General features: G+C 44.6%; 1 protein-coding gene across 1 annotated transcript; it reads left to right on the top strand.

Moving 5' to 3' along the window:
* The first annotated feature begins 1,667 nt into the window (after nt 1–1,667).
* LOC128453476 (calcineurin subunit B type 1) lies at nt 1,668–25,403 on the top strand. The gene is made up of 6 exons (XM_053436398.1): nt 1,668–1,818; nt 11,168–11,207; nt 19,244–19,420; nt 20,780–20,839; nt 21,558–21,742; nt 23,040–25,403. The coding sequence occupies exons 1-6, from the start codon at nt 1,816–1,818 to the stop codon at nt 23,085–23,087; spliced, it is 513 nt and encodes a 170-aa protein (XP_053292373.1). The 5' UTR covers nt 1,668–1,815; the 3' UTR covers nt 23,088–25,403.
* Nucleotides 25,404–25,898: the final 495 nt, after the last annotated feature.

Raw genomic sequence — 25,898 nt, forward strand, 5'->3', positions numbered from 1 at the left:
CAGGACTCCCAGCAAGATGTAGTTATCATATTCGAAACGGAAAGTTGTTCTTTATTCATCTTCAAATCTAAATATAGAAACTTATGATGGGAATAAAAACAAGTATAAACAGTGTAAAATACAGACAAAGTGGGAGAATAGTGAATGGATTATAACGCATTGTGTGGCACAGACTAAATTTATATTTGCAGAGTTTAGAGTTAAAGTTTCACACACACACGTCTCTCTGTAGACACATTAGATTAAGATTAAGATCCATTTATTCGTCCCAAACACATGCACAGACATGCAAAGGCACACTCATGCAGGTAGGGAAATTTAATCTCTGCTTTTTACCCATCTGGTGCAGGACACACAGAGCAGTGAGCGACCATGTACGGCGCTCGGGGAGCAGATGTTGGGGGAGTGAGGTGCCTTGCTCAGGAGCACTAGACAGGGTAGGGAGACTCTTGGATTTTTGGACAGATCAATCCAGGTTCGTCTTTTGTTGTCTCTCCGTGGAGTCGAACCAGAGACCTTCTCTGCCCATAGTCCAAGTTTCTGCCACTCGACCACCACCATAATATTCCCTTACCCTTACCTTAACCATCACAACTAGATAGATAGATAGATTACTTTATTCATCCCCGAGGGGAAATTAAGTCGTCATAGCAGCCGGTACATTTGAATACAATAAAATACAATACAATATAATAAAATATAAAATATAAAATATTGCGGTAGAAAGAATAAAAACAGAAACACAAGATAAAATAGGTAGATAAGGTGCAGTGGCAGATGATGGTAATAGTACTGATGATATGATGGTAATGTTATTGTTAGACAGTATATAAAAGATAGTACAGTATATATAGTATATAATATATATTTATATATGATAGTAATTATACCAATATAATAGCAGTATATAGTAATAATAGCAGCAACAGTATATATAATAATAATAATAGTAAAATATAATAATAATAACATGTACACATGTATAAATAAAATATGTGTATAAAGACTTATATATACAAAGAATATACAAAGAGTATGATATAATATATGATATATAGTACGGGTATCAATATAAGTATTTGGCGATACAATAGATAATATAATATACTGTGAGTGTAAGAATATGTAGACAGAGTGTGCAAAAGACAATATTATTGTATGAAATGATGAATTGAGACAGGTATGTTTAGTGCAGTTATGTGATGGTGGCTCTGACAGAGGTAGATGAGTTGTATAGTCTAAATGCCTAAACCTAATTCTAACTCTAAAACCAAGTCTTCCCCTCAAACAGCCCATTGAATTTGTGAGGACCAGTCAAAATGTCCTCATAGTGACGGTATGATCCAAAATTGGCCTCATAAATATAGATAGAAATGCACAAACACACACTCTGGATGCAGTACTGTCCTAACGCCGGGAGGGGGCGCACCCGCACAGCACGGTCGAACGTGCAGCTCTATAAATAAATGACGAGTAGCGGGAGATACCCGGATGTACAGTACTGCTGCACCTCCCCCCTCCTCGCTGCCTGTCTCCTCCCCTCCGCCGCCGCCCGCTCGTCAAAGCGAGCCTCCTCCGCCGCCCCTGTGTCCCCGCCCCTGCAGAGGAAGCCTCCGTGAAGCGCCACAGACGGAGATAGAGCCCTGACGCTGGGTGGTGAAGCCAAGCCGAGACCCCGCACAGCCCCGCAGCACCGACAGCACCGACAGCCCTCCTCCGGTCCTCCTCGCCTCCGCTCGGCGGCCCTAGCGACTCCCCCTGCTCCTCCGACCTCCTCTCTCCGCCGCGCCTGGATTTCATCATCCGACCTGCAAGATGGTAAGCGGCTCCCCCCCCGCCTGGTAAACACAGGCCCGGGCCGTCACGGGCCGACCCGGGCCACCGGCCGACACACGTCCCGACACTGGGGCCTTGTTGACAGCTGCTTTTTACCGCGGTTAGCTTCGAGCTAACACTCGACAGCGCGGAGCTCCGCGGGGGGAAGGCGGCTCTTCCCCGCGCGGCCGCTCCCGGCTCCGTGTCGCCCGCCCTGCGTGCCTCCCCCCGGAGTTTCCCGGCCGCCCCGCAGCCCGTGCCCCCCCACCCCCCCAGTTCGTCGCTAGCATCTTCATTAGCGACGAGGGCCCGTGCAAATTAGCGACCGAGGGAGAACCACACGCTTTAACGAGGCCCGCACGCTTCACACAGCAGCGCGAGCAAAGCAGAACACACAAAAACACACGTAACGTTCACGCTCCGGAAATCAACGCGGAATCGAACGCACGATTCCTCGGTCTCGTGCAGATCGTTTCACCATCGTCTCGTTTCAGCTCAGACGCGTGAACGACTGGTTCGTGGCTGTTCCCAGTGCTCGTGCGGGAAGCTGCGGCCACAGGACTCGATGTGCTGCCTCCACCACGCAAACAGGGAGCGGCCACGCAGCGTACCGAACCGAAAAAACATCGGTCGATATCGATAAATATCACGATACACGTCACATTATCGCTTCTTTTGATTGAAAGATGAATTTCTCCCCCTCTGGTGAAGGTTTGGTTTTCAGACTCTTCTCCTGTCAAACAGATAAACATCGTGTAAATCTGACGTGGAGCGTTAACGTGTTATACATCATCACCTTCCACGATGTTCACGCTTCATATCGATTCACCGTTGTATCACTACTGATGATGTGTTGCCTAGTAACCGTAGACATCCTGGACTGCATCCATATTCATATTCACCTGCAGGTCAGAGCTGTCAATCACCATTTGCATGGGCGTAGTTGGGGATTGTAGGTTCCGTACGCAGGATGTGAGCCCCCGCTCGGCCCCCTCGCTCGCTACAACCTCTCCGAATTTACAATTTATTTCCAATGCACAATAAATCGCACACTCTTCTGCACACCAATTTTCCAATCAATTATTGATGTCCTCATATGATCAGAATTGGCAGCGGCAGACATTTTCTCATTAGCGCTAGCGTGCTACAGTTTTGTTATAAGAGCCAAAAGTCACGTTTTATTCCTTGTGCCAGTTTATTCAACATTGGCTTTAACGTCTCGAGGACACTTTATGTGATTGGGGTTTTATAGGTTTTCCTTTCTCATATAAAAATTTATAACAATTCAGCCGGGCAGGTGGATATTAGTTAATTGCATATTTTTGGGCATTTGTGGCGGCCTATAGGCAACAAGGAATGTCCCACGATGTAGTTCAGGACATTTAGGAACCGTGTCCCGGTTAGATCTCTTGTCCACCAGGAACTAGTGACACTCTTTGTAAATACACCTCTCTCATAATTTTAAGACCAATATTGGAATTGACAAGCATAATCTCAACAGATGTCATTAACTGGGCCTTGATGTGATATCAGTGGCTGAAGGAATGTGTACTTTACAGGCTTCTGCTAACAGCACGAGCCTGTAACATCACCGGGGGCCAATTCGAAGACACACGAGTAAATCCTCAAATCTGGAACCACTTGGATAAGGCCCCGGGTTGGGTGACTGCTACATAACTATCAGAAGCTCATGTATTGTGATTTCTAGGTCGTTGTTCCTGGATCTACTCGGCATATTTCTGTAAACACATAAAGAAAGACAGTGAAACAGTGGCCTTTTGACTTATTGATGATGACCATAACAACTAGAGATGGGCAAGGCTCAGAACATTGGCCCTGGGGCGGTGTCGGCTCGGTGCCAGAGGGTAGAACCTCGGGGCTCGTCCTCCAGCCGGTGCCAACTCGTGGCCTGACTAACTGCACGGCTCTCTGCTGCAGGCGGGGGTTGGGGGCAGGGATCCTCCGTTGCTTAAGCATGCAGTAGTGGAATGATCTGATGCTAAGGAGACCATATGCTGCCTAGCAATCAAGCACCACCCACATGAGGATCGAGCCGTGGCTAATGTAAAAGAGATAAAAGCCCCAGTGAACCAACCACCAGCAGAAGTGATGATCAACACTGTGTGATCCACGCTGCACTTCCAACCAGCCCACTCAATCTGGATTTATGCTCCTCACTTTCTCTGCTGCAGTCCTCAGCTCGTACTGGAGCCAGCAGGCCGGGGCACATGCACTGGTTTTGTCAGTAATCATCTATTTGTCTGGTATGTCAGCCTCTGTGTCTCGTGATTGGCAAAGCTCAAAGTAATTAGTGGTTGGAACTGGAGGTATGATTCATGTAAGAGTGTCAAACAGGACGAGTACATGCAGTCGTGACAGGTGAAAGGATTTCTTGGCCTTGATATCGATGCAGGACGTGAAGAGGTTCATTAAGAGGGTTTGAGTTGTTTCTGTATACATCAAGACGTATTGCACCCCCCCACCTGTTGATGAGAAGAAGAATTATATTAGATTTATAGTTAAATTATCAAATTAAGCGTCTTTCTATTTCGGCCTCATCAGCATTCAATGAATTGGGCTTCTGGAGGGGGAGCAGGATCCCTGGCTCCTCCAGCCCACAAGTCGAACTGCCCTTGAGCAAGATCTTTTAGTTATAGTTATGGTTTAACTCTAAAATATAAATATTTCTTTGTCGAGAGGGTTTGATAAAAAACATGTATATTATCAGCTGATATATTGGTATCAGGAACTGCCCTAATATTGAAGCACATTTTGCTCACATTCAGTGGCAGTAATGGAATTTACGATTTAGTGTTTCATTCTGTGTTAACCCTTGAAACACTTCACCTGCAGGGATCCATTTTATATGAATATGAGCATCATTTGGCTGATGCTGTTCAAATGAGAGACTGTCACTTTCACTTCATCTTTCACGAAGTAACAGATAGATAGTCACACATTTCCAGAAAGTTAAAGTAATGATTAACAACAGCAGCAAACACGTCCTCATCTTGTTGTTGACAGGTGTGATGCTGTGGCAACACTTCCACTGAAAGTTTGGCCTCCTCTGTGAATCCTGGTAGCAGCACTGCTGCTGCTGGTGTGTGTTTGTGTGTAGAAATGTTGTTGAGTAGTAAAAGTCGATTTATGCTCGTCTTGTGTTTTGCAAAGTGAATGAGAGTAAATTCCAGATCTGAAGGTTTGAACCATTCTTTGACCTCATGAGCACTTTGAATACCGTCTACTGAGTGCTTTCAGTGATTGTTGACTCATTTAATTCAGGAACTTTACAATAATTCAGAAATGTGTCATTTGCAGCCTTAAAACGTGACCTTCGCTTGCCACCGTCATGGTTGTTCTGTCTCTGCTGGGATCTCCTCTTGTCCCAGCGTTAGTCAGTGTGTCACCAGCATGAATCTCAAACTGGGGAACAATCCAGAATTGAGCTGTTTCCTAAAGATGAGAATGGAGTGTCCTCAGCAGTTGGCAAAACACAGTGAGGCTGTATCACCACTGGGTTAATGCATGAGAAGATGTGAGCATTGTTAGAACCCATGGCATTATGAGGCCTTTTAAAACCCTCTGTAGGTAAGACTGGGATAGAAAAGGCTGAAAGGATTAGCCCTGCCAGATTTCCTTCAGGCAGCAAAGACTTTAGTAATTATTTTCATATTTGCACTTCACTCCTAAATCTAGTACAAATCCTTTACATACACACACAGAAATACACACACAGGCACAGAAATCGAGGCTTGAACACCTCATCAGGCTAAATTAAAAAAAACAGGAACCAAAGAAAGATGAGACTCTGTGGAAAAGAGAGAGAGTAACTGAATTACGACAGAGACGATGACTGGAACCTTGCAGCGGCTCTTTTTAATTCTCACTCACATCCTCCACGGCTTCTCCTCTGTGTAATCAAGTAGAAAAACTTGTTAGTGATATTGCACAGTCAGTTGGTCATCGGCCCGGGTTCTGCCTGCTGAAAAATGAAGCGGTGAGCTCTATTTAAAGATCCGTCTGAAAGCTCGCCGCTCGGATCAGTACTCTGCGGCGACTCTGGAGAGATGAGCGTGTTTAGCATAACGCTCGGCTGTATGGTGAGGCCCGGCGCTCGTGTGGAGGAGGGGAGTCTGATCCCTGAACCGCAGAGAAACCAGAGAGAAAACACCACTCTAACCGATTCCACCTCGACAATAATGTCAGTAACCCACTGTTGAATACACAAATGTGGATTGTGTGTAAAATGCTAGTAGTTCTAATTGATTTGCTTTGTGCAGATACACAAACCAGAGGTCTTTGCTTTTAACACAACCTTGTAGTTTATGGTGTACAGTTATTTTGGCTCCTCAGAAGTTTTAAGAGGCCGTTAAAATGACATCCCTTTGCATGTTTATGTCCAACTCTCTCTCCGGTACTAAAAATACACAATTTATAACAACATAAAAAAAAGAAATCATGAAAATATTCATTATTTTCCCCTTTTAACCTCTGATTATAACAGTTTTCACTAAATTCTGGTGCTGGCCCTGAAGTGGTCGTCTCAGCAGTTCTGAACGTGCTGCCGGAGACTTCCTGTAGTTTTATAGTAGGTTATGGTTTATTGACTTGTGATCACACAGTCCTCCCGCTGTGGTTTGCTGTGGAATGGCCAAATGAAACACGGTCCATCATCCAGTCGGTTTTCCAATCTCGCTCTCTACTGAATGTGTCAATATATGCGAGAGGCAACGTCATCGCCTCCTGACATCCTCAGTCAGCAGATTTTGACCTGCTGCTATTGGTCGAGGGTAAATTAATTATTATAGTGCACATGAATATGCCTCACACAAGAAGAACAGATTCTTAAATACCATTCAGGGTGAGACCATCAAGGTTTGGAATGTGGAGCCGTTTGTTGTGATGTTAACAGATGGGAGTGGTGCATTCTTTTCCTCTGACCTTACAATTATTCAGTAAAATAATTATTTGCTAATGATAATAATTAATCTCTAGTAATTTTAGCATTTATGCAAGACTTCAGTCAATTCCACCGTGTTGTAGTTTGCAGTGACTGCACTCAGAGGGCACCACAGTGTTTACATGTCTATATTATTTGCAATATGTTCAGTCATTCAGTTTGTCTCTCACTGTATCTACAGTAAGAAATGTCAAGTTGTCCTTTTCCTGTCCACTTCACAGTAAGTGTCACAGTAAGACTTTCTCATACAAAGTTTTACTTGATAAATTTTGGACAGAGCAGTCGATGAGTAGTTTGCTGATGTCACTGCTCTTCACTTGACTAAAGCACTAAACCCTCAAATTGGGCAGACTCAACTTGTTTATTTATTCAGTTTAAAATTACAGGGACAATGCACATTAATAAACATTTCGGTAAATTAGCCAGTTTAGACAACTTGGCTAATTTTCAACTGAAGGCAGGTGTGAGTGTGAGTCTGTGAGAAGAGAAGGACGTTTCAGAAAAAGGACTCGTGGTCAGTAAACCTGCAAATCGATAGATTAATACATATTTAAGATGATGAGAAGTTTCAGGCTTTACCGACTCTATAACGGGTTCCACCAGATGTTCAAGCTCAGCCGATGTGCAGGCTCGTTATTCTAGTGTCGTCTACAAACTTGGGGAGTTGGACTGCTGGGTTGTTGGGATGAAGTTGTTGGTGTAGAGGGATAAGAAGTGATTTCTCTCCTGGTTTCATTCCCAGCTGGTTATCTGGTTTGCAATAGTTTGCAGAGCGTCATTCTAACTGGCCTAAAGTGGGATGTAAACAGTGACCAGTATAAAGGAGCCACACTCCCACAGAGAATGAAATGTCTTTGCAGCATGTGAACAATGTCTGCAGTATTTACTTAGCACTGTGACATCTGCACACCGACATTTGTTGATACAGATCATGTTAAGTTTTGTTGGTGGCCCCGCTGCACGAGCCACTAGTTGACAGGGAAGATGGAACCTGCTGGGAGGGAGCGTTCAGTGAAACGTTGGGGGGGGGGGGGGTGCAGAACGTGCTGTCCTCATCTGCCCAGTTCAGGAGAAGCAGTCATCAGCGGTGGATTGATGGCAGCACAGTTTGATATCCCCACAGTTAAAGCTGCACCATCCTTCACCTGCATCCTGCAGAGAACATGTGTCTGTTGTGAATGCGTCTGATCAGAGACCCCCCCCCCCCCCCCCCCCCCCCCTCTTTAAAGTCCCGACCCAACTCTCCAGAGATCCCCTGCAGGACATGGCCACAGTAATCTGGTTTGAGTTGCAGAACAAACAGAGAACAAACTAAAATCTATAAAGTCCTAGTGAGTGCTGCACTGAGGCTGCCACTCTGCTGCACCATGATAACCAGTCTGCAGCCACATATATACTGGGCTCTTCCTTCCTTCGTGTTGTGGCTGGCTGCTGCACGTCTATAATTAGTTGGGTTTTTGGGTCGGCCATAGTGTTCCTGCTGAACCAGCGACAATGCCACACTCTTCATTATGCAAAATGTGTTTTGTGTGCTGAGGCCCAATTGAATCTGAATGAAACCTGCATTATTGATGAGGCAACACACGTCTTTCTCTCCTGCTCTTTCTCTTTCTGCCTCTGTTCCTCTCCGATATGCTTTTTCACTTCATGAATTTATTTTCCTGTGTTTTTATAGTCACCCCACCCGGTACGCTCCACTAGGATCTCTGTAAAGGCGCAGCTCAAGCAGAGTTGCGTAAAGTGGTTTATTATCAAGATAAAACAGGAGTTGCTCCTGAACCCACGTTAACAGCAGCAGTGACCTAAGGCCTTAGTGAGTAAACCTGTAATCCTCAACTCAAAGTCTGCTTTGCTGTAAGGCTCTTTATCTCCAGGGACCCTCCAGCTCGCACTCGAGGGACAGATGTCAGTGATGGAGTAGAGAGCAGGCCCACCCCTCACTCATGTACCCACCATTTTGTTTAACTAATTATAAATTTACCTTCTGAAGGCTAAGATTAATTTATCATATTGCACAGTTCCAGAAAGTCGGCACTATTAACAAACGTGTTAAAAAATGCTTTGCCAAAGTTGGTTGAACTCTGACTGTGTTATATTGTTCTTCCACTCATGGTTGTGCATTGAATGAATCTTTCTTTTATTCAGTATTTATCTTTGGCTGTAGATGTTGTAACACTACTGTTTCCTGCAGAAGAAACTGCTGCTTTCATGCAAAGAACTCCTAGTTTCCTTTTGTCCAATTCTAGACGTCTGACATACTTTATGACGGCTGAGCCAAGATTCTGCCTGGAAATGTGTCAGGACATGTTTCTGCAGCTCCTGTCTCTGACCAACAGAAGATAAATCAGAGTCTTAAACCTCAGTGTGGTGCTCGGAGGTTCACTTCCTGTGTAAGGCCACAAGCAGGTCCTTGAAGCTGTGTAATGAATGATATACTTGTGTTATAAGTCTTCCTGGAGCCTACAAGGACCTGAAGTAAAACACAACAATCTTTTTATAGCAGAAGCAAGGCTGATTTCAGAACCTGTCCTTGAACGTGAGGACACTGGTTCATGGGCCTTGAATCCATGACTGAACCTGCTGCTCTCACAGAAATGATTTGTTGAACCTATTGGGATCAATTAAGTTTCACATTGTCACTATTACCCACTGGGCCACATAGGCAATGGGACACCCAGCTCCAGTAATGGTGGAGTCATGTGCTACGCATTCGGCTACACAGGAATTCACTCTCCCAGCCTCTGTCCAGTCGCCCCACAGAGGAACACCACGTACATGTCAGCCTCAGATCACAGCACATAGTGGCCGACTCCCTGCTCCCCCGATAGGTCGTCAAATGCTAAGTCGCTTTTCCTGGCTAATCCTGAGTCACCTCTTTCTCCTCGGTGCTCTTAAAATACCACAACTTCACCGGGGTAAGTCTGCTGTCGTCCAGCAGCGGTAAGCCAGGACGTGACATAACGGGCACGGGCTCTTTCTAGTCAGTTCAGTGTGTATGGATTTATCTGTGTGTCACTGTGAGCAAGAGAAGAAGAGCAGCACTTACTACTCTCCTGTGGCAGAGCACTGTGGCAGAGCAACGGCTGTGATTACTGCTCTATTTCCTTTAGAGTGGGGAAACGTTGTGTTTGTTGCCTTCATGCTCCCAAACAAACAATCGTCACTTAGCTCAGTTCACCTTCTTTGGTTTTCATGCACTTTACAAAGGATTGTGAGAGGAAAATAAGTTTAAACTGCAGCAGGACTTCAGACAGTGAATCACTGTAGCACTGCTCTGAAACCCATTCTTTTCAATTGACATTTATCTGTTAGTGGACCAACAACCCCACAGTCAAATTCCTCTTGTGTTGTCTTTAAAGCCCCAAGTGCATCATTTTTTAACTCCAGCAGTAGCATCCATAAAGAAAGATGCAATTTTCCCACGTTTAAATTCAGTACAAAAGGGTTTTTAAATCCACGTTTCCCTGCTGAGCAGCTGCAGTCAGTGTTGGGTATCCTGGACCCTGAATGTCTCCAAACGAGGCTGCCAGGGGGGGGCTCAGTTTGGCACTTCTCCTCCGTGGAGCTGCAGGAGAATTCAGGTCGAGAGCTCCCTGCCGTCCATCTCCTCTCGCTCTCTGAGCTGTAGGATCCTCATTCCATCACCCCACCTCTCTGCCACAGGGACTCCTTACTGGCTGCCATGGGAGCGCTCAGCCTCACCTTGCTAGCTGCCAATGGACACTGCAGTGTTGGATGGGCTGAGCCAATCACCCCCCCCCCACACACACACACACACACACACACACCATGCAGTATCTATGATTCATCTAAAGAGCATTTGCGTTACGCTGGAAGACTTGATGCCGTGCAACATGCATGACTTGAAAGAGGCTGCACATGTAAATCTGAATCTGGCTCAAGGAGGTTTTTTACATTGACATGTTCACATTAATGGTTTTAAGTGGCTTGTATTCCTCCGTGTTTGCAATCTGCAGCTGCTTCTTCATCCACACGGATTTCACCTCAGCCTCCAGTAAATACTGCAGCAGCTGAAATGTATAAAGGATGAACACTAGTTAGAATCATATAGAACGATGGATCTAAATCTGTTTTGGAAAAATCCAGAACGTTGCTTTGTAGTACAGTAATGATAGTAATTCCACAACTGTGCAGAATAGTAAAAACTGTATAAATTGTAAACTCATCCTGTGGAGTGAATGTTGCTTTGTGCTGCAGTACTCAAACACTCGCATGAAGACCAGCAGAGGAATTCTCAGAACGCACAGAGAGGTTTCCAGTAAAACGCAGCTGTAAATGATGGTTTCCATTTCAGTCACCAGCATCCTAAGTTCCTAACAGTCTCTGTTGAAGCTGATGTCGACTGACTCCTCTGTTTCTCTCTCTCCTCAGGGAAATGAAGCCAGTTACCCTCTGGAGATGTGCTCGCATTGTAAGTATTTCATACGTTTGATGTTGTAGATGTGCAGGACTCGATCATGTTCCAGTGATCACAGGCGTCAATGTTTTTTATCTGGTACATATTTATCAGTTGAAAGGTTTCTGACACGCTCATGATAAATGTGACATTTGTGGTGTGAAGTGTTGCCACTTTTTTATCAACATTAACATTTTATCAAATTAACTTCTTGATAATCTATTATTTAACTAGAGCCTGGCCGATATGGAGAAAGAAATGCAATTGAGCCTTTATATTTTACAACTTAACCCTACATGTTATATAGATAACTGTTAATAAAAAGAAAACCCAATTATTATCCATTTTTATGTCAAATTTAAAGATAAATTCGGATATTTTCAGCATATTTTTATTCCGTCAAATACAAAATGCTGATACTGGCATATCGGCCGGTTTGTATGTTTATGGCTGTAACGAAATAAAATGAAACACACAATTGTTAGTAATATAAACCCCCAATTATGCATTAGGTGCATTTTGTATGTAGAAGTGTTTGAAGTAAGATGAATCTCATGTTTACAAGATGTCTGCCCAGTAGAAATGTTTGAGCCCCTGAGCTCTCAGGAGGAGGAGGAGTAAGAGGAGAAGGAGGAGCTGAGGATATGACTCACATTTCTTCTTCTGTCCACCTCCTTCATCTTCCTCACCTTTTTATAATACAGCATCAGATTGTCTCTGAATGGCACATTTCTCATTCTGGTGCAAATGGCACGGTTTCAGTGGGACGTTGTTACGGAACCAGGTTAAACTGGTTCTGCTGCTGTGTGTTTAATGAGCACTGGGGCTGTGGCAGGTCCCACTGTAGTGTGGCTGTACTTCAGGGACCATGTCAGTGTTCAGGGCGACCTCATCCTTCTCAGAACCAGATCCACACGTGACTCATTTAACACAAAGTTGGCGGTTGAGATTTTTCGGTGCACAGTTAAAAATGTCTCATTTTCTATCACACCTGAAGCCCCTGCAGAGAAAGTGTGGAGTTCAGTGCAGGTCTGAGAGCAGCTTTAGATTGTGTTACTGTTAACATCGTGAAGGAGGGGCGGTGGCAGGAACTTGGCCTGTGAGGCATTTGTCCCCCATGCTGGTGACACTGGTGAGGGGATCCATGACCCTCCACTGAACCCATGAGGGACCTCTGCATTCAAACCGAGATTTACAGCTTTGTCTCTTCTTCTCCCTGTTCACCACTTCGTGTTCTCTCTTTCACTGTTCTCTGTCCGACTTTATTTTTATCTTTTAAACGTTCAATACAGTTTAGGCAGACACAATACATATACACAAAAGCCAAATAACAACATTTTATTGGGTAAAAATAACAATTTTTCACAATGTCAAGGCACCAAATCACTAAATAAACTGTCTAGAAACGTTTGCTCTACTTGTTTCTGTCAACTATCTCTCCTTCTCGCTCTTTGGCTTCTCCCTCTGTCTCTCACACCCTCCAATGACAGAGCAGCTGTTCAGCTCATCAACTGCTCGGACAGGCAGGCATTGGCTGTGAAGGAAGTTAGCCCCTGGGCTGCTGGTGGTAGATTCAGCCTCAACCTGAGCGCCCCGAAGGGGGGGGGGAGGGAGAGAGAGAGAGAGAGTGAACAAAGACGAACACTCTCCCGCCTAGAGCAGCCGCTCAATACTCAGTGTTTCAGTTTCCATGAAATCTACCTGAAGAGCTTGTCTCTTAAGAATCACGTCAACATGTCAGACTTTGAAATGAGCTTGTTTCTCTGTTTAGGAGGATGAACTTTTAAAAGGCCTGAATCCTTTTGCCAGTGCTGCTGGCTTGAGCAGGGTTAGATGAGAAAGAAAGTGTAATGGTTTACTGCGTGCACCCACTCTGCCTCTCTCCACACACACACACACTCCTGACCACATACACACACACACACTCCTGACCACATCACACTCTCGCCTGAAACCATGGCCGGCCTGTCTGCAGCCTCCTAAAATAAAACAGAGGGCGGCTCGCTGGAGTTCCTTGTTGCTAGGGCTTTCCCTGAGGTGGGCGCCAGGGCCCCTGGTGGTGGTGGGGGGGGCGGTGGGGGGGTGAGTTTGGGGGTTTTCTGATGACAGCACTGCTATAAATACATACCACCAGCGCACTGCCCTGCTTCGCCTTCTGTTGGGTCCATGCAGGCGAGAGCCGTACATTATCAGAGCAATCAGCCTAATGCACCAAGTGCTGGACTTCTCCTCTGTAGCACACACTCCTCTCACCAGAGGCCTGAAAGAGATGAGACGGAGGAGTGATTGTGTGTGTGTCTGTGTGTGTGTGTGCCCCCTTTTTTTTAACTCACAGAAATTACCTGATTTCCAGATCCACGAGTTGCAGAGCGTCTGTTTGGTTCGTACCTGAAAAGGCACATTAGATAAACCAATTCCTAGATTATATCTATTTTTAAGATTTATACTAGGGCTGGAAAACAGCAGTTAGAGATTAGATCCCCACTCGAGCAGCCCTTTTTTTGGGAGGGGGGGGGGGCAGGTCGTTTTCTCTAGTGCTCAGACAAATGCTCTAAAACCGTTTCCTTCTGCTTCTCAAGCCCAGTAAATGTATTTCTGTTTCATCGTCTGTAATATAAATCGGTGGCTTTATTATTTTAATTTCCCTGCAGCACACTGTTGTCCTCTGATGTGTTCCCTTGAGAACACTACACCCTTTTCCCTCAGTAAAACCCATTATGCTAATTGGTGCAGTGTCATGTGTCAAACTCGTGTAAATACCGAGCTGTGCATGTAACCTTCTCATGTTTACCCCCCCTCACTCCTTATCTTGTGTGTTTGGGGAGCTATATACAGCCGAGCCGGGGCTGTTATTATCAGGAACATGCAGCAGATTTTTATACCGTACATCACCCCCGCCCCGCCCCCCCGCCCCGGGCTTGTCTCAGCTCAGGTTAGCTTTGTAAATCGAGTCACATGCCGCCGCTAATGTGCAGTGTGGAGCGTTTGGTGGCTGAGCATACTTAAGAGGACAAATTCATTAATGACTTTTCGGGAACATTGTGTTTTTATAATTAATGGAAATGGGGAGTAATATAAAAATCCTGCAGCACTCACCAGATCTCCAGCTCACACAGCTGTGCGGCTGTTTTCTGGTGAGTTGGAGCTTCAGGACTTTTTAACTGTGGCGCCGTGTTCAGCAGAACATCAGAGGGGTCGAATGTGAGAGAGCTGCAGAACAGAGAAATGTACCAGTCAGTTGCTGTGGACATTTCTTTGCCAGCCTCCTTTTATAATATGTGAGAATAAAGCAGTAAAATGTCGTCTGAGCCGAACAAGCTCCTGTTGCATTCTCCATTTGTGAGAGAAAAGACTCTGGAAAGCGACTGGATCCAATTTTCCAGATGTTTTTTAGAGTGCTTGCCTGAGACAGTGAAGTCAGAGATTCTCCCCTAAAAGGAAGTTATTGACAAATCGTTGACTGGTTAGTTTTTGTTGAAATTAAAATTGATATTCAGCCAGTTGGTTCAAGTAGAACCTGAATATGTTCATTGTTTCATCTCCTGCGACTTATTGAACGTGCTTTTCCAGTTGGATTGCAATAGATTTTATGAAAACATCACAATTTAGGTTCATAATGTAAACAGCAGAACTATAACAGGAGTCCATGTAAGACAGATCTATGGAGCATAGACCAGCAGGAGGTCGTTTGGCAAACGGTTGCAGTATTTTTTATTTTAATTGATGTGTGTTAGTGTGTTTGTGTGTAACAGACACTTGGATTCATCCAAAGGCGGATCTCCATATGCATGTGTTTTCACCTCCTTAACAACTGTTTAAATGTACCTCCTCCTTTTGTTCCCTTGTGTGTGAGTGTGTGTGCGTGTGTGTGTCTGTGAGTGTGTGTCTGTGAGTGTGTGTGTTTGTCTGTGTGTGCGTGTGTGTGTGGGCTACTTTGGGGGCTAACGGCTTCCAGTTGCCTAGTAACACAGTTGAGGGTGCATACAGCGTTTATGGAAGTGTGTGTGTGTGTATTGTGATCTGCAATGGAGTATATGAGATTATCATAATCATCTCACAGTTACAGTGGGTCTCCCTCAGAGCTGCTCATTAGCATATCAGTGTGAGGAGCCTCTCCACAAACCGTTTCTTTCAAATGTACGAATAATTCCCCCTCTAACGCAGACCGATGTAAAATGCTATATTAATATTACTGCCCTGTCCTATATTATTGTTTCATACCTTGTCCATGTAAGGAAAAACAGTGTTATATTATATTTCACTATATAAAATACATCAATAATATATAAAACTGTCTTTTGAATCATTGAGTATTCGAGTTTAAAGACTAAAGTAAATCGGCCTTACAAAATGTGATTATAGGATTCATATTCTAACCATTGATATAGGACGTGTGCATTAGAGCATCAGTTTGCATCGTGGCACCTGTCACTGCTGGCGAAGGCTCTAACACTCAGGCTGTAGCTGGGCAGTAGGGTTATTGGCTCCAGTCCCTCCCGCAGCCCTCAAGAGGATAAGCAGTGTATATAATGGATAGATGGATGGTGTTAAAATCAATGAAACATATTAGTTAATGGCGGGGGGGTTCTGGTCTCTACCTCTCGGCCATAAACCTTATCAGAACGAGACAAATCTTGGACAAGTCAGTTGAGTCAGCTGCTTTAGTAAAACTCCTGTGTTACCACCATGCGTTTCATTTTGCTCCGCTGGGCTCCACGTCCGTCTGACGCCGGCAGATGTGAGACTGTTGGTTCACGTCTCGGTCTGTGAGGAAGCTGTTGCCCTTGTTTGCATGAATGATGCATGCAGCTCCTCTCTCCACAGCTTCAGTGCTCAGCGACTGCACCAGAGATGGTTCCGTGTTGTAAATGTCCCGATGACCCGACAAGAGGAACTTAAACTGTGACAGGGAGCCGGCCTGAAAGATTCATGTTCACATCTTCTGTTTGGTGGAGCGCTCCACTTTAGAGTTGTGCAAGTTGAACCCTCCGAACTTAAGAACATTGGTTTTCTCCTCTTCTCACGAGGCACAATTAAAATGGAAACTTGTATTTTCTTGCACAGGCTTCCTAATTAAGTTATTGGCAAACACAAAGGGAGGGCGGCTCTCCTTGCTGCTCTGTGCCATTGATTTTTGCACCCACGTGCAGGATGTGGGGTGTGTGTGATATCTGCAGGAAGTGAGTCAGGAACAAACCGAGCCCTAAATCCACATCATATTCATTCCTCCACTCACACACCGGCTGCATGTGGCCGATTACCTTGAGTCAAAAGAAGATGGCTTTGATTTCGGGCACTAAACCCAGCGTGCTGATTATCTCTTGCACCGATGCCCCCCCGCACAGGCCGTGAAAGATGTAGTGAGCCAAGCTTGTGTCATCTGCTGTGAGCAGGAAACAGGAGGCTGCTGATAAGGAAGTGTTGTGTGTCACAGGACAGACGTGTGTTGGCTCTGATAACTCGCACCTAGTGGACACTGAAACCCTGTGACATATCAGATTGTGTGTTTGTGTGTGTAGTATTTTTGAATTGGGAAAATAAAAACAAAGCACTGACTTCCCCCCTTCCCCGGCAAAAATAAATATATGTATATGTGCAAAAATCATGGAAATGAGATGCAGTACAACACATGTATTGTATTCCTTTGGGTTGTGTTTCTTTCTCACAGGTTGATTTAACTAAAGCCACAGCAGCGTTTGCATGACTGACTCTGTTCAGCAGGTGTTTGCACAGGACACACACAGACACACACCAGAGGCTGAAAGTTATGATGAAGACAAATATGAGTATTAACCAACAAGAAATTAGTTTGAGTTGTAGAAGTTTGCTGCAGTTAAACAAAAACGATCTTGATTTTCATTTTTAGTTCTTCTGATGTGCTTGTGTTGTGTAACTATACTGAGGCTGCAATTAACATCATTTTTAATTATTTATTAATTCATCATTTAGTTGTAACATGTGAGAAAACAGGGAGAAACTTCCTGAAGGTGGCGTCTTTGTCACTTTCAGTGTATTCAAGTATTCTATTTTGATTTGAAAAAAATCTATGACTCAGTTTATTATCAGTGTTTTACTTTATTGCACCATATATCAACTGTTGCCTGTTTTTGTGGGACTGCATTTTGTCTTCTTGAGTATTTCACGTTTCTGTCTTGAGCCCGAGAGAAACTAACCGAGCCCCCGACATGAACTTCTGCTTCTTGTGTCTGAACCCGACTCAACCGGACAGTGGACTTCAGTATATTGTTCAGGTTGTGCTCCTCAGTTGTAATCAACACAGGAGTCACTGCTGCTGTGGTTGTGATTGTTCCAACTTTCTCTTCCTCTGTATCTCTCTCCCCCCCCCCCTACTCCTCCACTTCACTGTGGTTAGTCATGGAGCTGATGTAGCTCAGCTTGTCCCAACGTTGAAAACCCAAAACACAGCCCACACCGGTCTCTCCCTCCCTCCAGCTCTCTGCATCACATAATAAGTGAGAGGATGTGGTAGTTCTAGTTTATCACTGTAAATTAATTTCTAATAAACCTGTTTAACTTCCAGGAGGCTGAACTTACTGTTATGTATCTGAGCCGCTGTCATGGCCACAGGCGTTTTGTTTCTGGTTCGTCTGTCGGACTTTTCTCCCAGCATGCCACGAGAGCCTCGAGTGAATTTGGCCTCAACGTTAACTTGGACTCGAAGAAGTGAATAGATCTCTGAGTCTGACACTCAAAGCCACTGTGACCTGATTTCTGTCTCATTCTCGTGAAGGTGATATCTCAGTTGCCCCGGAGAGAATTTCCTGACATCTGGCACAAACCTCCACAGGACTCAACGGGCTGATTAGAACCTGGAGGTCAAAGCCTCAAGGACACTGGGACTGCACAACACACATTTTTGTCCAGAATTCAACACAATTTCACCGTATGACTAATAGATATGAAGGGATTTTTATGTTAATGGTCAAAGGTGAACTTCACATCATAATGTTGTAAACAGCGTTAATTAAGACGATAACTCATGAAGAGAAGGGAACTCTGTGACTAACTCTCGGATTCCTTCAGCTCATCAGCTTCAATGAAAAGTAATTCTGATGTAATATTGTCCTTGAACCATATCGGAGCAGGGCCGTCCCTGTGGAGGTCAATAAAGCTGATATCACCTGTAATAAACTGAATTGTCGGCATCATAAATTCATCCCCCCCCCGGTTGTGTGTACTTCCCTTTGTGAGCGACGTTAGATTAATAGTTAGCAGGCGTCATTTAGGCTCCCAGATTAAAGTGGCTAGTAGTTTTGTGGTTGGCCGTCGGGATCACGTGAGTGATTGTAAATGAGCTTATATCGTAATTAACAACGGGCTTTGTTATGGCTTCTGGATTTACGGCCATTGCTCAGTCTGCTGGTGACGGAGCTGAGGCTGATGGCAGGGGAACGAAAGATCCAGGTTCCGTCTGATAGAAAAGCACGAGTAAACCACCGGGGCTGTAAGTCTGAAATAATCCTCCTCCCTGTGTCCTCGTCTAATTCCTCCACCAGCGCTCCTCTGCTCATTTCACAGCCTCTCCCTGTTTCTTCTATTCTAGGTTCACCACAGTGTTGTCAGAGCAGTAGCAGCGGTGGCTACATGCAATCCGCTCAGTCAATAGTTTCTATTTCATGCGTCTCTTTGTGAGAGAGCAGAACAGAATGTGCTGTGGTTACTGTGGGTCTGCACCTCGGAGCTGGAAGGGGCGTCCTTGACCCAGTTGTGAGCGGTGGCCACTAAAGTTTATGACTACAGTTCATGCAGGTGTGAGGAGGGATATTTATGTTTTGCATAAATATTTGCTTGCATAGTGGATGTGATTCTGCACCGTGGCTCATTTCTCTCTGTCACTTTTAGCTCTACCTTTTCCTCTGTGTCCTAATATCACTTCCCCATGTGGCGGCCCTCGGGCTTCCTGATCCATCTCTTCACCACTGGTTTTCTTGGTTTCTAGGTATTGGATCAGACAGCAGCTGAATATCTGTGAGGAAAAATGTCAATGTCTCATCTTCCATTTTTCTTTCTTTCTTCTTCTCTTTGTCCAGTCGATGCTGATGAGATTAAGAGGCTAGGGAAGAGGTTTAAGAAACTCGACCTAGATAACTCTGGCTCGCTCAGCGTGGAGGAGTTCATGTCGCTGCCGGAGCTGCAGCAGAACCCGCTGGTGCAGAGGGTTATCGACATATTTGACACGGACGGGAACGGAGAGGTGGACTTTAAAGGTATGTGATAAACTCTGCTGCTGGGGGGGAACCACTGCTACCTGACTGAACACCATTTACACTGGTCTGTCTTATTCTGTGAAAGACACAGCATCATCTATCTGTATCAATCATCATATCTTCATATCTCAGAATGACTTCCTTTCTCACCCTTACTCTCAGACCAGCCAGCTAACTAGCGTGGAGAGGTTTACTATTTGAGGTCTGGGTGGTGTTGGTATTTGGCATCAAGGCTCTATGTAACTCCTTGCAAGCGTACACCCAGCTTAGGACAGTACATCCCCGAAAAAGAACAGCTGCCTCACATACAGAGCCCAGCATAGATATGAGCCCAAAATAATATAAGATAGACTTGTTACAGCTGAGGATAGAACATGGGACACACGTACATAATGTACACCACAGAATATTATCATGTAGGGAAACGTACTTGAGAAATTTACAGTGGCACAGGATGATCGCATGAGTATACTACATATGGAATAATATTATTGGTATATGACCATAAGTGCAGTGTTTCTGTGGGAGAAGCTAATGTGTTTAAATATTTCCTTTTACTCGACAGAACATAAAGTCTAGATATATCATTTCTTATCAATATGTATGTAAATCAGCCATGAAAGCTCCCAAACGACTGTACAAGAACCAGTTAGATCACTGCACATACTGATGGCAGCATAAGGGTTAATGTTAACACTGCATTAATCTGTCTGTGTTGTTTTCATATTCACTGCAGGGGCTCATGTTTAGGCGGCAGCTGATCCAGGGTTCATTAGTATTCAATGTGATTTCTGTAATAAAGCTGATTAATGGCAGAATTCATGTCGGTGCACAAACACACAGCGTCTGAGTGGTGACAGGGAATTAATGACCCAACACCTTTTTAGATCAGAGTTTAGAGGTGCACGACTCTGTGTGTGAGAGGTTCAGCTGCAGTGCACCATGGGAAAATGATCAATATGGAGGGCCTTTGCTCACAGCAGCCGTTATCCTCTCTCAGCCTTTCATTAGAGGAGAAGTGCTCAAAATAGAAATCAGAAAAATCAATATATAAAACCATATTTTGATAGTAAAAACAGATCGGCATTATAGAAGTGATGAAAAGAATAGAAATCTCAAAGAACATTTGGTTCCATCTATTTATTCAGATGTGCTAGAGAAGGTTATGGGTTCTTCCTTGGGTCAGATTTCATGGAACTCGGTGCAGTAGTTTGTGAGTAATCTTGCAGAAAAACAGAATGCAATGAAAACATAACCTCCATGGAGGAGGTAAAAATCCAGAGGTTGAGGTGTGATACTGAAGCGGAGGCTGCATATGAAGACGTGTGCTCTCTGACTGTTGTTCTCCTCCTCCTCCAGAGTTCATCGAGGGAGTCTCACAGTTCAGCGTGAAGGGCGACAAGGAGCAGAAGCTTCGGTGTAAGTAGCTCTTCTTCTCTTCTGCTGCTTTCTAACCTGCTCTGACCTCACAGCCTCTTCCTGAAACTGCCCCGAGGGTTTGTACGTGAGAATAAAGCAAATGTCTGGAGAGCTCAGTGAGCGAGTGGGTGTGTTGGTGAAGCTTCTATCATGTGATGGACGGGAACGTGGAGGAATATTAATATCTCAGGAGTCATACGTGTAGAAGATGAAGATGTCAACTTGGAAAGACAAGATTCCAGAGCTGTTAGGTCACTGAACCCCAAACGTATCAGTGTGATTTGCTGGCTCCACACAAACCCTCCAGGTTTAACTCCCACCCCGTCTTCATTGCAACCCCCCCCCCCTCCCCCGGTGAAAACATCATTAAATTACAAGCTGCTAATAGCTAGAAAAATGCAAAACAAATCCATCACAATCAGATTCTCCTTCCAGCCATAGTAGTTAATATAAAAATGAGACCTGAGCGGTGTTCAGTCCTCTAGAGGCCACACAGGAGCCTGTCTGAAGGATTACTGTCCTGGAGTGCACGGGGGGGGGGGGGCAACAGGGACACAGTTACACAACAAGGTGAAAGACACATTCTGTCAAGTGTTGGTCACAAGACAAAAGACGAGTTCTCTGAATGTGTGATGCTCGGTGACTGATTGTGCTACTTTCTCTCTCCTGCCCCTGCTTCTGTCCCCCCCCCCCCCTCATCCCACACCCGGCACCACAGTCGCCTTTAGGATCTACGACATGGACAAGGACGGATACATCTCCAACGGCGAGCTGTTCCAGGTGCTGAAGATGATGGTAGGCAACAACCTGAAGGACACGCAGCTCCAGCAGATCGTGGACAAGACCATCATCAACGCAGACAAGGACGGAGACGGCAGGATATCCTTCGAAGAGTTCTGTGCAGTGAGTGGAAGTAGTTTCTTCTGGGGGGGAGGGGGGGGGAGAGATGGTGACATATCCGCTGATGCAGCCTGTTGTAGTGAAGGCAAATGTCAAAGGGGCAGAAAAATTCTGGAAACAGCTTTTTGCCTGAGCTCCAGTTTCAATCTGTAGGGATGTAAATATAGGCGACTGAGTTCCTGCTTCATATGACGGGGCACTAAAAATACTGAGGTCACACTTTGGCTCTATGATGCTGCAGGAGAATTGAGCCATGCAACAATTAAAAAGATAAAATGAACAGCTGACTTTATTATTTGACAGGATTCCTCTAATCCTGGGATGATCCTGTGAGAGAAGTGAGACAGAGAAGAGGTTTTCTCCTGTGAAAGCAGGAGAAGCAGCCGAGTGCAGAGCAGTGAAGTGTTGATGAGTTTTCAGCTGCAGCAGCAAACGGGGGGGGGGGGGGAGTTATAACCCATCTACACTCAGAAGCAGAAAGAAGGGAATTCTACCGCCTCTTTATTGAATCGGGCTCAATAACCAGAACCTCATTACACAGAAACATTATTAAAAACATTATTTAGAAACCGCTCCAACCACCGAAGGAGGCGCTGAAACAAACCTGCTGTCGGATCCGTAAATCAAAGCTCTTGACAACTGACAATTAAAATAGAAAGTCCACGACCTCAGATCTAATTTAGGATCAAATGTGGAGGTGACGTCTCTTTCAGAACATTTATCACGACAGGGAAACGTCTCCTGACTTCGCTCGAAGACATTTAGTGAAATGAAAGACACCGGTTCCAACTCGTCCACAGACACGAGGCCCGACTCTCTGGAGCCTTGAACTAAAAAGAAAAAAGGCTCTCGTCCTTGTGAGGGTTGTGTATTTTCAGGAGAATATCACATCCTGGTTTTATCAAAGCGACACTTCTGAACCACACGAGGCTCCGGAAGGAGTCGGCGTGACACGATTCATTCCAGGAGAAACTGGGTGTAAAAATAAGTGATGTAAAAATAGATGATTGTGGAAAAGGGTTGGAAGGAGTAAGAGGAGAGAACATCTACACATGTAGAGCATCTCAGAGGGAAACTACAGACACGTGTCTGTGGGGTTAACACGTACTTCACTGATTTTACACACAGTTGTAATTCAAAGGTGAATGTGACTTGTAGTTGTTGATGAGACGAGAAGATCTCAGATACAGATTCACCATCTCGTCCTCTGAGGCTGCCTCTAACATCAGTGGATTAACGGACATATCTTCTCCTCCCTCTCTCTCTCTCTCCCTCTCTCTCCCTCTCTCTCCTGTACCAGGTGGTCGGCGGCCTCGATATACACAAAAAGATGGTGGTGGACGTGTGAGCGCCCCCCCCCCCGCTCGCTGGATCCCGCCCCGCCCCCCCTTCCTCCTCGACACTCGCTTTCTCCACCATCTCTGAAGATCTGCTCAAGACGTCCGGCAAAACGCTCACTATGTAACTCAATGGAAGTATTCTCTCTCTCTCTCTCTCTCTCTCTCTCTCTCTCTCTCTCTCTCTCTCCTTCTCTCTCTCTCCTTCTCTCTCTCTCTCTTCTCTCTCTCTCTCTCTCTCTCTCTTCTCTCTCTCTCTCTCTGTGAAGCCACTTTTTTCTTTCACAAACCACCGGCCTCACAAAGCCACCTCTGAAGTGTTGTTGAGCTGGAAGTCCTCTTCAAGAGATTGAAGGACACCGATCCCACATTTGGATGAGGGGGGGAGAAAGGGGAGGGGAGGGGGGGGGGGGGGGCTCAGTGAGGAGGCTGGTTGGCTTGTTCATATTTCATCCTTCGTTTTTTTTTTTTTTTTTTAAGGTTATTTTTGATATTTATTTTTTGTTCTTGTCTTTTATAAAGAAGAAAAAAAATACAAGTATATCTCCGGTGGTCTGGCGAGGGGGGGGGGGGGAAGTGTGTAGTACGTGAACACTTGACTTACACAGTACAACTAGACCGTAGGGTATGAAGTGCCAACCAGAACATATCCAGTAACCCAGTTATTACCCATCATCACCAGTCCTCTCGCCGCGACACTTCCAGCTGCACGAGTCGGTTTCAGATGCAGAACAACATGTCAGCTGCGTCTTCTTTCTTTTCTTTGCTCTCCTCTATTTCAGCTTCACACACGAGCCGTTAACGATTAGACCAGTTCAGCTTCCAGTCGCTCGTCGCAAAAAGCAATTGGTTATTTTTCTTTTTTGTTCTTTTGTAATAAGATTAGCTAGTTTTATTTATACGTGCGATTGTGTTTGTGTTGTTGGAGACTCTCCTTGTCTCTTGTCATGATAATAGATTCAAATAAAATGCCAAGACGATGTCTTTTCAACACAATCTGTGGCTGCAGAGCGACACCTGGTTTACTCTCGATGAAGTATTGTGCGTTTCTCCCGACACTTCGTGGAAATCGTTAAAAATTTCAAGACCTGTTTTTGGGACAGCGGCTGGACACTGAGAGGAATAGTTCAAGAGTGAGATTTTACATTGTTTGTGCAAGTATATAGGATTTTAAGAGACTTATCTGCAGGCAGCGTTTTTTAACCAGTATGTGTATATTAGGTGATCAATGTGCTCGTCATCTTTCACAGCGACAGGAGAAGGCAGCTCTGCCTCAGCTTCACGTGAGCCCCTCTGGACTCTGACCTTTCTCAGCCTCGCGCAGGTCGGCTCGGTTTCTCAAACGCAAAACACTTAAAATCTTAACTTGTTGGCATGATCAGTGTGCAATGGGATAGACTGTATATTGTAGTTAGGTTCTTTTTCTTTTTTGAACGTGTACATTTCAGAAGTTGGCTTCTTCTCCCACCTTTTTTAGTTTCTGTCACAATCACCTCATTTCTCCCCCTTCCACCCACTTCTACAAAACAGGGAGAAAAACAAAATTTTAACCAAAATGTTAATTTCTAAGGGAAAAATGCTTCCTACTATGAATGGCGTTGGGATGGCTTTTTTTTGCGTTTGGCTTCGGAGGCCGCCCGCCGGTTCGATCGGGGGTGTTCGGTCAGAGATGTGAATCCGGAGTGCTCTGTGGTCCCTCCTCCCAAAGCTCTGCACGGCTTGGGCCTCCCTGTGCTTGCATGACATGGAAATATATTTTTTGTTGTGCATGTAGATCAATTTTTTGAAATAATCCTCTTGTTTACACATGGATGGTGATGTTAATATATTTAAGAATTTAATGGTATACAATATGGATGTTGCCAAACTTTGGTAAATGTACACATATTATGAGAGGTAATCCAAATGAACTGAACTACATGTAACTTTTTGTATTTTTACCCGGGTCAGTGAGATGCTTCTATTCCAGTGAAGGTTGCACATCTGATCCTGTCTCAAACTGCCACGCACTGTACTCAGCTTAAAGGGGAAACTTTTATGTTTTTTTGTTTTCTTTCTTTTGTATATAAGTATTTGTTAAATGCAGTTCTGGCTCTCTGTTCTCTGTATAGTTCAGACCGCGCTTTAGTTTGTAAGTGCTACTTCTTCTCTGACGGACTTTGGGTTCTTTTTAGTTTGTGTGGGGATATCTGAAAAGATTTAAGTTTGAGAACCTTTTCTTTTTCCCTTTTTCTGCATGCTGCATCTTATGCTGTGGGACTGTTGGAAACTTGATACTGTATGAAAATTAAATAAAATTTAAATAAACTTTGAAATGTTGAAAGTAATGAATTTCCTGTCACTTCTGTTCAGGATGTTTGGGACCAGATCTCAGCTTTAAAACAATAACCTGGAGTTTTCAGGAGTCAGACTTTCACTGAACTCCAGATATTGTCTTGGAATTCTGGTTTTCCTGTCATCTCTCTATTGAAATGTCTGATTTATTGTGAGAGGGATCGTCGTGTTGTTTTAACACAAGATAGATGAAAAACTGAAAACAATTCAAATACCTCGGGATTAATAGAAGAGGTCGATCCGGAAAGACCAGACTCGAAAGATTGATGTGATGTAAATGAAAAATTTATTTCCAGTGGTAATATACTCGCCTGGCCTCCATGTTCTGTGCAGGCGTCATGTCACCTGATGTGTTTTCTTTATGTATGAAGGAAAATCCAGAAAAGCTCCAACTGTCCAGACATTTTCTGGAGTTGTCTTAAACAGCTGTTCAGTCATCTACCAGGTAGATTCTACCTCACATGATTATTGACTCATCAGTGACAGAA

The sequence above is a fragment of the Pleuronectes platessa genome, chromosome 12 (assembly GCF_947347685.1).
Source record: "Pleuronectes platessa chromosome 12, fPlePla1.1, whole genome shotgun sequence".
In the NCBI taxonomy this organism is placed as follows: domain Eukaryota; kingdom Metazoa; phylum Chordata; class Actinopteri; order Pleuronectiformes; family Pleuronectidae; genus Pleuronectes; species Pleuronectes platessa.